Here is a 13,684-nt window from a genome sequence, read left to right as displayed (position 1 = left end):
CCGTAGTGTATTTCTTAAGAAAATTTACTTAAACAATATAAAAAAAATTACTATTGCTTTTAATTTACTTCTGCTCTTTCAGATGTGAAAGAAATGTAAACTAAGCACAAATTAAAGTGGAAAGTGTTTAAGAAATTGCGTAAAGGTATTCTTTTAAAGAAGTAATGGGGGCTAAAATAAAAATATGTAATCTTTCAGCAACAGTGGTATAAGGAACTATATCCATATAAGGCTGCCGTCACTCTAGCCGTATTTGGTCAGTATTTTACATCAGTATTTGTAAGCCAAAACCAGGAGTGGAACAATTAGAGGAAAAGTATAATAGAAACATATGCACCACTTCTGCATTTATCACCCACTCCTGGTTTTGGCTTACAAATACTGATGTAAAATACTGACCAAATACTGCTAGTGTGACGGCAGCCTAAGAACTCGCATTTCAGGGACCAATGCTCCCCATCCTATGGACCTCCTGCTGTTGCAAAGTGACAACTCCCATCATGTGTGTAGTGAAGGGGAAGAAAGAAAAACCACATAGATTGAAGTCTGTGCATATTGATTGGCTTCCTCGATCCCAACTTTTGTATAGTGGATATTCTGCACTGACTTTATACATGTACTTTGATGAGTAAGTGTTCCATTATTATATGGATGGGCTGGTTTGGGCTTCCCTAATATTAGTTTATTATGGAAGAAATGTGTGCAACGTTTAAATGTTTTTAAATGTACAGTATGTGTATTGTTATGTATTATCCAATAAAATCCTATTTGTATTTTTGTTTCAATCTATCTATTTCTTTCTTCCCCTTTATAACATACAATGACCTTACGACATGGTTTACAGAACTCCTGTATACAAGTTGCCCATTTCTAGTGCCCATCCACTCTTTTCTCCTAAACTCTCATAATAAGTGTAAGTGTAACTACAACAGTGAAATCATCTGCTTATTTGTATGAATTACATGGAGAGGTATTCTGAATTGTCTTTCTTGAGTTCCTGGAAAAGCGCCTATAGCAATATGCTTTCTACCTTACTCATCAGGTATCGGAAAGGTTACATTTTTTTGCTGTACTCTTCCTGGTTAGACCTAGAACCAGGGAGTAAACTTTGCACACTGGGCGGCGCTTCTAAAAAGAAACAAAACATTCCTTCACCAGGAAGTAAAGTGAAGAGGTATTCCACAAACCAGTTTACCTGGATACAGCCTTCAACAAGGTGTGCTTTTCATTCAGTGAGAAATGCAGACAGATTCGGATGCCTCGTAGCTGGAAACGACTAGATGTTGAGATTTTTCCCTTTCCATTGACTTCGATGCTGTGATTATTTGGACTTAATGGACTTCTATAGAAAATATCAATTTGACAGAAACCAGATGTTTGGATCAGGGTACATATTCTCCTATACGATGAGCAAGAACCTTATCTAAAACAACAAGGAATCAGCGCTGTTTTTCAACTGTGAATATGGGCAATTATTGCAGAAAACATTGTAGGTGTTGCTGTTGCTGTAGAGCCTCCGAAAGCAAGGAAAATGCTAGAAAAGAAAATTACAAAGTAAATGACATTGTTTTCGTGAATAAACATGTGGAGAACCCTGTGGAGAATCATGCGGTACACTTTGGTGGACCTCCAAATATAATTATCCATCCAAGAAAGGACAGCAGTGCAAAAGACGCCTATGTGGCTTTATTTGATTATGAGGCTCGCACAAGTGAGGAGCTGACATTTTATGCCGGAGACTACTTGCACATCTTAAATACTAGTCATGAGAGCTGGTGGAAAGCTAGAGCCTTGAAACCTCGAGGAAAGGCAGAAGGATACGTCCCAGCAAACTATGTCGCTCCAGTCTCCAGTATTGAATCCAAACCGTAAGTCCACATTTTCTTACTTCATTGAAAAATTATTCATTTTAACTATTGGTATTTTGGTCAATGAAGAACAGTGACATGTCATGTGCCATAGTATATGTTTCTATTGCCCCCCGGACAAGCAAATAATATCACGTATTAAAGCAAACTATCTGAACTGCGGCATTATTTCAGAACGCTTCTAGGCACTATTATTTCTCTGAGATTATATGACTCGCAGTATGTAACACTTAATTCTGTAGATATTATAGGAAAGCAGGTAGTATATTAATCACTAACATTCTGGCTTTACCTGTGACATTTGTGGCTTTACCTGTGGACTAGTGGCAAACTGCTGGCAAAGTAATGAGACAATCTTAGTAAATATGGTGCGAGCAGTTCATTTTTTCTCCAAATAATTCTCTCTTCTTTAAATGCTCACATCATATCAGTTTCCATTCATTGCACAAAACCTTCTATATGTGAGGTTACAAAAGCAGGATTCTAATGAATTAATCAAAGCAAAAGTTCTTCTCTTTTTATGCATTGCTTTCATAAAATTCACTGTTTATTGTTATCAATTTATATAGAAAATTAATTTGGGATCACAGTAGCAGGATCATCCTTTTCATGTACACACTCACATTCACATAGCAAATGTATGTAAAATGTTCCTGATCGTTTTGAGTTTTGACAAGTTGCAAATTGAAAGCGATTTCTCTTCCTATTTAGGGTGTGTGCACACACTGCAGATTAGGGTGCTTTCACACTAGCGTCGTACGAGGCACGTCGCAATGCGTCGTTTTGGAGAAAAAACGCATCCTGCAAAGTTGCCCGCAGGATGCGGTTTTTCTCCATAGGGTTGCATTAGCGACGCATTGCCACACGTCGCATCCGTCGTGGTTTGGCGGACCGTCGACATAAAAAAAGTTCCATGTAACTTTTTTGTGCGTCGTGTCCGCCACTTCCGACCGCGCATGCGCGGCCGGAACTCCGCCTCCTCTTCCCCGGACATCACAATGGGGCAGCGGATGCGTTGAAAAACTGCATCTGCTGCCCCCGTTGTGCTTTTTTCACAGTATGCATCAGTACGTCGGGCCGACGCATGGCGACGGCCCTGTACCGACGCTAGTGTGAAAGTAGCCTTACTCTACGGATTTTTCCCAACTGATTTTGGTAAATCCGCAGGTAAACCGCACTGCAGATTTCCTGCGTAATTACCGTGGATTTACCGCGATTTTTTTTGCGGATTTTGAGCGGATTCCACCTCCGAAATTACACCTGCGGATTCCTATTATGGAGCAGGTGTAATCCGCTGCGGAATCCGCACAAAGAATTGGCATGCTTCGGAATAAACAATGCTACGTTTCCGCAGCATGTGCACTGCGGATTTTGTTTTCCATAGGTTTACATGGTGCTGTAAACTCAGGGAAAACTGCTGCGACTCCGCAGCTGCCAATCCGCTGCAGATCCGCAGCAAAATCCGCAACATGTGCACATACGCTTAATGTAAAACACAAAACCAGCAATACTGAAAAATCTAAACATACAACACGCTTGTGAGCACAAAACTTAGCCATATGTGCACTTTCAAACATATCATTGTGAAACCAAGAACACAGAAGGCTCATTCAGGCGTCCGTGCCGATCGGTCCGAGCACAGACTGCTAATGCACAGGCTGGTCGTGGCTCTCCTAAGCCGAGCGTGACGGCTTCATACATTTCTATGAGGTTGCCACGCTTGGGTTAGGAGACCCGTGGCCGGTCTGTGCAGTATCAGTCTGTGCTCGGACCGAAATCCATGGATGTCTGCATAAGCCCTAATTCTGCTATGCAGGATATGAAGGCTATCAAATTAGTGCACAACTCCTTTAGATAACATTATAATTTTACAGTACAGGCCACTTAAAAAACAGCAATGCCAATTATGCGAGGTTTTTTTTCGATTGAGGTAAAAAATAAATTTGCAATTTTTAAGCGTTGCTATAAGAAAACCCCGCATAATTGGCATTGCTGTTTTTTAAGTGGCCTGTACTGTAAAATTATAATGTTATCTAATGGGGTTGTGCGTTATTGATATTGCAGATTTTCTACAGCATTTCTGCACCAATTACCGTAGGTATATTAGGTTATTTGCATATTTTTATAGTGTTTATGAGTGCATTTTTATCCTGTTTTTGACCCTTTTATAACTTTTTTGTATGTCAAGTTTTAAATAAAGAGGTTTTGTTTTTGATACTTCCTGGTATTTAGCTTTCAAAAAACTTTATTGATACAGTCATGTGTTGATTGCAGCATTCAATAGAAACAGTCACTCCTATATGTAGACGTGGGTGCTCAGCTGGATTGCAGCATTCTTAGTGCGTTTCTGCAGTAGAACGCACTAAAAACGCATGTGCGTCTCTTTACCTGGGGAGTTTCTGCATCTAATGCACGTCTATTGGAAAATCTGTACATAAAAGTCCGCGTACCTGCAAGCTTACATGTTGCGGATGCATAAAAAATGCACCACGGATCAGTTTATGCAGCATAAATGTGAAGCACATAGGGCACGAGATTTTTACAAATCCCATCCACTTTGCTGGAACTGTAGGACACTGCATTTTTTCTACAACGTCAAAAACTTCCAAAACATCTAATCGCACACAGATATGGAAAGAGAAAAAAAGGATGTGTAATTAAAATGTCACTTTTATTTCTATATTAATTTAAAAAAAAATGGAATTCGCATACATCCCATTAGGAATGTATATTGGATCACAGTTATAAAGTTGAATGTAACTATTACCGCTGTGATCCACTAGATTCCTGTTATTTCAAAGTGTAGAAAAGTATTATGAATCAAATGGGATTCCTCACTATTGTCCCTCATAAATTATTATTCAGACTGTTAAATTCCCATATTATATGTATAGAGAGTCACAGAACATTGAGCCCCGTATGAGACTTATCATCAGCCTATATTCTTATAAAGGAAGCCTATAAATCTCTATTTATATTTATAAGCATTATTGCATAATACCAGCCAGTAGAAATAATTAAATTAAAATGGCTGGTAGGATACTTATCAAATGCTCGTCAGTGAGTTTAAGCAAACCATCGGATTGCACTCGGATGACATCTGAATTCAGTTTAATTTCTTCCGACTGACACAATTGAGAAGATGGAGAATTTATCCATCTTCTCCTCATCCAAGAGAATCTGATCAAAGTGTGATTTGCATAACCAACTTATTCGCTCACATGTCCTAACAAGCAGCAGCCTATTAGACTCTGCTTCTGGCAGAGGAGTGACAGCATTTTCCCTCTGTCAACCTCTTTTAGATGCTATGGTCATCTAAGGGGTTACACGGCACATAGCTGCAATCTCTCCCTTATATAACAGTTGGTCCCGGTGCAGGTGACATGGGTGCCATCCCAGTGCCATGTAGGTATGGTGCGGCACAGGCTTTAACTATTAAAAAACTCATAGCCTATATACGCTCCAATATTTGCCACTGTTTGTACATGGAGTACCTTGTTTTTAACTTCAATACATTAGTTCAACTTGTTAGAAAGTTGTGCTGCATATCTAATTCATATCATATATATTTTTTCATATTAAATACATTTTATTGAACGGGTTTACTAGTTTATTGGGTTTAACCCCTTGTCCCACCCTTCCCCATCTTCCAACCCTTTTTTCCAGGTAGCACAAAGTCCAATTCAAGTTTACTTATGTTTGAAGAAAAGCTTTTAGCAAAAGGTAAAAAAATGTATACTAGTAATATCTATGAAGTATTCTCCTAATGGGATTTTTCGGAGAGGGTTTTAGCTACAGTCTAGCCTATATACTCCTAATGAGAAATTAACAGTTAATGTTCATATCAATTTAATCATTGGCACTGGGATTTTCACCTGGAAGAGAACCTGGAGGTCAGTCATTCTCTACTTTTGAATATGGTGTCTTATCTGGCTCAAGCCTCTTTCACACGTCAGTGTCTCCGGTACGTGTAGTGACAGTTTTCTCATGTACCGGAGACACTGACACACGTAGACCCATTCAAATGAATGGGTCTGTGCACATGTCTCCGTGTTTTCACGGACCGTGTGTCCATGTGCAAAACACAGAGACATGTCCGTGTTTCTCCGGCAGCACGTACAGCAATACGTCCTGCACACGTGCACACGGAGAACAGTGTGCACTCTCCTCCGTGTGCACATTCCGCCCGCAGGAGAGACAGCGCTACAGTAAGCACTGTCCCCCCGCTGTGGTGCTGAAGGCGGCATTCAACTCTTCTCCCTGCAGGAGAGAAGAGATGAAAGATCAAGTTTTTTTTTCTTTTTTGTTAAAAATAAAGTTGCTGGGACCTCCCGCCTCCCATCCCCAGTGCGCCGCCCGGCCCCTTGCAGAAGAAATACTAACCCAGCTCCCGCGATCTCTCCTCTCAGAGCAGGCAGCCTGTCCTGTATGAGCGGTCACGTGGTACCGCTCATTACAGTGAGGAATATGCGCATATTCCTCACTGTAATGAGCGGTCCCACGTGACCGCTCACACAGGACAAGGGGCCAGCGCTGAGAGGAGAGAGGAGACATCGCGGGAGCTGGGTTAGTATTTCTTCTGCAAGGGGCCGGGCGGCGCACTGGGGATGGGAGGCGGGAGGTCCCAGCAACTTTATTTTTAACAAAAAAGAAAAAAACTTGATCTTTCATCTCTTCTCTCCTGTGGGGAGAAGAGTTGAATGCCGCCTTCAGCACCACAGCGGGGGGGATACAGCGCTTACTGTAGCGCTGTCTCTCCTGCACGGTCCGTGTGGTCCTCAGGCGGCACACGGATGCCACACGTGTGCCACACTGATGTGCCACGTGAGCACACGGACACGGATAACTCCGGTACCGATTTCTCCGGTACCGGAATTATCTGGACGTGTGAAAGAGGCCTCAGGCAAAGTTCACACAATGGTATTTTTGGCTCAAGTGCCTGCCATGAAAAAAACTCACAACACTCAGATCAATATTATTCAACTGTGCTGTTCAGATGTTCAGTTTTTTCTAAGACGAATCTGCACGTGAAAATTAAAATCACAGTATGCACACATTTCTTCTGTATGTTTCATAAGACTTTACTTTTCAAGTCTGTGGTTGTGCAAAAAAAAAGGGATCCCATATGGAACATCCCTATGGTATACAATTTCTCTGGATATATTGCAAATCTTTAACATAGGAATCTGTATTTGGTCTTGTAAATTTTAATAGCCGCTGATTTATAAAAACGGACTTCCCTTGGATGGAAAATGGATGAATATTGAGATGAAAATTACCCGTTTTTTTTTTTTTTTAAGTAGGATAATTTTTTTAGACGTTCGTGTGAACCTAGCCTTAGATTAAGGGTTTTTTTCAGACGTACGTGATCATCGGTCCAATCTTAGATTGAAATGCATGGATTGGCCTTGCATTGCCTACATTGTGGCCCGCTGTCAGTCTGGGCTGGAGATGCCGTTACAGCAGCTGCCATGTATACTCAGAGCGGTGACTGAATCGGCGCCCCCCCCCCCCGCACCTATGACTGAATGCCGGCGGGGAGAATAAAGATAATTTTCTCCCTTCTGCATTCAGCTGCATGCAGGCATCGGGCAGCATCATAATGCTGTTAACCTGCAGATTAACTGCATACAGGGCCGTATTTAGAGTTTCTGCTGCCCTAGGCACTTTTAGTGCTGCCTCCCCCATTGGTGAGTATGACACTATCGGCAGTGACTTTGGCATGAATCGCTGTTGCGAAAATAGCCTTTTGCAGCAGATCGGGCAGTTTTTTCTGCATCTGCCGCGTAACGGATCACTTACGGCAACACTGCGTTTGGCTTCATTCATTCCCTATGGGATTTGCGGCACTTGCTGTGATCTGGCAAATGCGGTACCATACTTTCCAACTCTTGAAGAAGGGAAAGAGGTATAAAGGTTGCGGTGCACGTAGTGTGCAGCGGCAAATTTTAGGCCACGCCTCTGACCACACCCATTTCACAACTAGTCACACCCATATCCAAGTCCAACCACACCCATTTAGCACTGCTGATCACACTGTTTCATATACAATAATTATAACAAAAAAATATGGCCACACAGTGCTCCATACTGTATAATGGCCACACATGATGATCAATACTGTATAATGACCCCACATGATGTTCAATACTGTATAATGGCCACACATGATGCTCAATACTGTATAATGGCCACACATGATGCTCAATACTGTATAATTGCCACACATGATGCTCCATACTGTATAATGGCCACACATGATGCCCAATACTGTATAATTGCCACACATGATGCTCAATACTGTATAATTGCCACACATGATGCTCAATACTGTATAATGGCCACACATGATGCCCAATATTGTATAATTGCCACACATGATGCTCAATACTGTATAATTGCCACACATGATGCTCAATACTGTATAATGGCCACACACGATGCTCCATACTGTATAATGACCCCACATGATGTTCAATACTGTATAATGGCCCCACATGATGCTCCATACTGTATAATGGCCACACATGATGCTCAATACTGTATAATGGCCACACACGATGCTCAATACTGTATAATTGCCACACATGATGCTCAATACTGTATAATTGCCACACATGATGCTCAATACTGTATAATGGCCACACACGATGCTCCATACTTTATAATGGCCACACATGATGCTCCATGCATACTGTATAATGCCCCCCCTCCTGTATGCGTGGCTCATCTCCCCCTCCCTGTATGCATGGGTGGCTCTGGCTCATCTCCCATCCCCACCCTATGCGTGGCTCATCTCCCCCTCCCTCCCTGTATGCATGGGTGGCTCAGGCTCATCTCCCATCCCCCCTGTATGCATGGCTCATATCCCCCTCCCTGTATGCATGGGTGGCTCAGGCTCACCTCCCATCCCCCCCTGTATGCGTGGCTCATCTCCCCCTCCCTGTATGCATGGGTGGCTCTGACTCATCTCCCATCCCCCCTTGTATGCGTGGCTCATCTCCCCCTCCCTGTATGCATGGGTGGCTCAGGCTCATCTCCTCCTCCCTGTATGCATGGGTGGCTCAGGCTCATCTCCCATCCCCCCCCCTGTATGCGTGGCTCATCTCCCCCTCCCTCCCTGTATGCATGGGTGGCTCAGGCTCATCTCCCATCCCCCCCCTGTATGCGTGGCTCAACTCCCCCTCCCTCCCTGTATGCATGGGTGGCTCAGGCTCATCTCCCACCCCCCCTGTATGTGTGGCTCATCTCCCCCTCCCTGTATGCATGGGTGGCTCAGGCTCGTCATCTCCCATCCCCCCCTGTAGGCTGTATGCATGGCTCATCTCCACCTCCCTGGCTGTATGCATGGCTCATCTCCCCCTCCCTGGCTGTATGCATGGCTCATCTCCCCCTCCCTCCTTGTATGCATGGGTGGCTCAGGCTCATCTCCCATCCCCCCTGTATGCGTGGCTCATCTCCCCCTCCCTGTATGCATGGGTGGCTCAGGCTCACCTCCCATCCCCCCCTGTATGTGTGGCTCATCTCCCCCTCCCTCCCTGTATGCATGTGTGGCTCTGGCTCATCTCCCATCCCCCCTTGTATGCGTGGCTCATCTCCCCCTCCCTGTATGCATGGGTGGCTCAGGCTCATCTCCCCCTCCCTGTATGCAAGGGTGGCTCAGGCTCATCTCCCATCCCCCCCTGTATGCGTGGCTCATCTCCCCCTCCCTCCCTGTATGCATGGGTGGCTCAGGCTCATCTCCCATCCCACCCCTGTATGCGTGGCTCAACTCCCCCTCCCTCCCTGTATGCATGGGTGGCTCAGGCTCATCTCCCACCCCCCCTGTATGTGTGGCTCATCTCCCCCTCCCTGTATGCATGGGTGGCTCAGGCTCGTTATCTCCCATCCCCCCCTGTAGGCTGTATGCATGGCTCATCTCCACCTCCCTGGCTGTATGCATGGCTCATCTCCCCCTCCCTGGCTGTATGCATGGCTCATCTCACCCTCCCTCCCTGTATGCATGGGTGGCTCAGGCTCATCTCCCACCCCCCCTGTATGCGTGGCTCATCTCCCCCTCCCTGTATGCATGGGTGGCTCAGGCTCGTCATCTCCCATCCCCCCTGTAGGCTGTATGCGTGGCTCATCTCCCCCTCCCTGGCTGTATGCGTGGCTCTTCTCCCCCTCCCTGGCTGTATGCATGGCCCATCTCCCCCTCCCTCCCTGTATGCATGGGTGGCTTAGGCTCATCTCCCATCCCCCCCATGCGTGGCTCATTTCCCCCTTCCTCCCTGTATGCATGGGTGGCTCAGGCTTATCTCCCACCCCCCCTGTATGCGTGGCTCATCTCCCCCTCCCTGGCTGTATGCGTGGCTCATCTCCCCCTCCCTCCCTGTATGCATGGGTGGCTCTGGCTCATCTCCCATCCCCCCCATGCGTGGCTCATCTCCCCCTCCCTCCCTGTATGCATGGGTGGCTCTGGCTCATCTCCCATCCCCCCCTATGCGTGGCTCATCTCCCCCTCCCTCCCTGTATGCAGGGGTGGCTCAGTCAGACTCATCTCCCATCCCCCCCAATGCGTGGCTCATCGGCTGCCCCGCCGCTCTCCATCCATGGTCCTGCTTCATCCTCCCCGGCTCCCCCCGTCCTCCCTGGCTGTCATCATATCATACTCACCTCACACCGCGCAGAAGAACGGAATCCCGGCTTCACCTCTGTCCCGACTCCCGGCGGCGGCGCAGCACCCTCGTCCTGTGTGAGCGCCGCGGTCAGGTGGTACCGCTCATTAAGTTCATGAATATGCATGCATATTCATGAATATTAATGAGCGGTACCATGTGACCGCTCACACAGGACGAGGCGAGGGCGTGCAGTCACTGAGAGCAGACCAGGCATCGCTGGAGCAGGTGAGGTAAGTATGAATCAATCATACCGTATCATGATGTCTTCAAGGGGGCAAGGGGGCAGCGGCGGGCAGATGTTTAAGGTGACCCCGGCCGAACCGGACTTGTAAAAAAAACAAACACACACACCTCAGGTGCCGCCCCCCCCCGCATCCCGCCGCCCTAGGCAAATACGGCCCTGACTGCATATATGCAGTTTAACAGCATTATTTCTCGTGACAGGTTCCCTTTAAAGTTAGACCAAGCACCTTAATTTCTCCACGAAAGAGCTGCTACTACTGCGCCATAGTAAGCTTTCCATATATTCTAAAATATATAGTTTCCAACCTTTGTTGAGTCATAGATATTCTTCATTGTTCTCTTTTCCACTGTGGTTCTGCTCTGAGGTGATTCTCCTACATGACTGCATGGGACAACATGTCTTGTGGGCAGTCAATCATGTCTTGTTCTTGCGATGCCTGTATGGGCAACATGGGCACTATCCTTACTGGCTTACATAAACTATATCCTAAACATATGTAGAATGAGGTGGTTATTATTAGGGTTTTTTTCTATTCACTTAAATATAAACTCCTTTTACTGCACAGTATGTCTTCCCATTGTATTAAACTTTTCAGAAACATTTCATAAATTTGGAGACAAGGAGAGAAAATATTTGGACTTTCTTGCACATGTACACTTGTCACACTCCCACTCATTCCAAGTCTATGGGCATTACAAGAGCAACCTAGTGGGATCATCGCCCTCTTAGCGCAACCCCTACCCTTAAAAAAATACAGCATATCCTGCACCCTAGAGGAAGACTTGTCACACACCATCATGGACCACATGTCATGAGTGTGTCACGCCAACCTGGGATATATGGGGGTATAAGATCATAAACACAGAAAAAAAAAATGTTTATTTCGCTCACCCTTAGTTCATCTGTGCGATGTGGTAAGTATCAGTCCGAGCACAGAAACAAAGTGCTGCTGCCACAACACTGGTTGATGTGTAAAAAAAGATGTGGATCCAGCTCCAGGGATAAAATGTAGAAACTTTATTAGATCACATTAAAATGCTGCTGAGACATGACCGGCATGGTGGGTAACGGAGAGCAACCAGCACCTGACTGGACGCGTTTCGAGCAACAAGTGTGCCCTTAGTCCTCAGTCCTGAGGACTAAGGGCACACTTGTTGCTTGAAACGTGTCCAGTCAGGTGCTGGTTGCTCTCCGTTACCCACCATGCCGGTCATGTCTCAGCAGCATTTTAATGTGGTATAAGATCACTGCATATTGTGAGTCGCAGATCTTACATTTAGCCTGTGTGTTTGAATCCCATATTAAGTGAATTTGGTTTCCTTTGATGCTGAAGAAGTTAATGACCCTTTCTATGCTGGTCAGAAACATGCAGCTCCATTTCAGCTGCTTCTGATCTGGTTGTTAACTTTCCTATAAAACTTGGTCAGACCCTCTCCACCTTGCCAGTAAAATCTCTGCTTCCTTGCTCTTAGGAGACGCTGTGCTGAGTGGAGTTTGTTGTTGCTATTGGAGATTCTTCTTCCTGTGCTGTGTGCTTAAGCTAAGTGTTTTGGAGAGAAGTTGTTGTAGAGGTGTTCTGTTGAACTTATTTGTTTTTCTCCTGGTCCCTGTTTCCCGTTTAGTTTATTCCTCCCTGTTCCTAGTCTCCTTCCTATTGTTGGTTGATGCTTTTGTGTGATTCTGTTATCCCTCTTTTGTCTTGTGTGGCTTGTTCACATTACATTTGTGTCCCAGTCTCCATGGTGTGAGGGAGGGGACAGACCAGGGATTAACAGAAGCATAGTGAGGTTGGAGACTTGGGCCTCTCTACCATCAAGAGTACCCCAGGGACAGGAATAGGTAGGGTTCCAGGGACAGTGTGAGGCCCCCCTCCCCTACCTAACACCGTCACAGTGTTACACCACAGTTAAAAATGATTATGGGGTGGAACAGGATGGAAGGTTTTATTTAAACCAAATCTTAATATTAGATTGTCTTTTTTATTTATATATTTACATTATGAAAACACAATGGCCTGTTATTTTTGTTCTCTGTAGTAATATATCTAGGTACATCTGTCTATTTCTAGCTTTGCAGTCTCTGCAATTCTATTGCAGTTAAACTAAACTTGTGTTGCACCCGGAAGTCAGATTATTGCCTGCATAATCTTTATAGTGCTCTTATAATTTGCATAAACTGTTTGGCTATCCTGGTCCTAAATTAATCTGTTTACTACATGTAATAAAAATATACACATAAGAGCTTTATATGTGATGAATTTTTTACAGTGATATAAAACATCTAAAGAGAGCTGCAGTTATAATATTTTATCCTAATATATCTTTATGCTGCATGATAAATTTGAACGATAAATGGGAGATTTGCTCCCATGACTTCATAATCTTTCCATTCATATATTAATAATACTTCAAGTAACCCATTAAAGTGCGCTAAGGCAGAATAATTATTTGTGTCTTTAATTTAAACAGCTGAAAACTAGACCTGGCAGAAGACGCTGCAAATCTGTCATAATGATTCCCGCTGCCTAATCGATGTGATGCATCCTGATAGGCATGATAGATACTTTTCTTTTCTCCACCCCATGGCTGGCTTATTTATAGCACTATTGCATGCCAACATTGTTCTGCAGTCATTAATAATTTGGGCATACTTTAGCGCTCGATTTACCCACACCCCATCTTCTAGATACGTTCGAATGTTGTCTAGTGAGTCACAAAAAGTATCTAAAACATGTTAACAAATCTGGCACACACTACAAACTCATATGCCAAACTCATCGCATATTTGCCATAGCTCTCCATTAGTGATGAGCGAGCATGCTGAAGTGGTAATAGAGTATCTTCGGCATGGTCTAATACTATGTTCGAGTCCCCGCTGCTGCATGTCTCGCTGCTGTTTGTTAGGCAATCCCT

General features: G+C 44.7%; 1 protein-coding gene across 1 annotated transcript in view; it reads left to right on the top strand.

Moving 5' to 3' along the window:
* Positions 1–1,163: 1,163 nt before the first annotated feature.
* Positions 1,164–13,684, top strand: part of FRK (fyn related Src family tyrosine kinase) — a 177,524-nt gene continuing 165,003 nt past the window's right edge. Inside the window, exon 1 of the mRNA XM_077289498.1 lies at positions 1,164–1,868. Coding sequence (XP_077145613.1) covers positions 1,465–1,868 — 404 coding nt within the window. The 5' untranslated portion in view covers positions 1,164–1,464. The remainder of the gene's footprint in view (positions 1,869–13,684) is intronic.

This window comes from Ranitomeya variabilis, chromosome 2 (genome assembly GCF_051348905.1).
Source record: "Ranitomeya variabilis isolate aRanVar5 chromosome 2, aRanVar5.hap1, whole genome shotgun sequence".
NCBI classification, from domain to species: Eukaryota; Metazoa; Chordata; class Amphibia; order Anura; family Dendrobatidae; genus Ranitomeya; species Ranitomeya variabilis.
The sequence above is the reverse complement of the archived record's forward strand: the minus strand, read 5'-3'. Positions and strand labels throughout refer to the sequence as shown.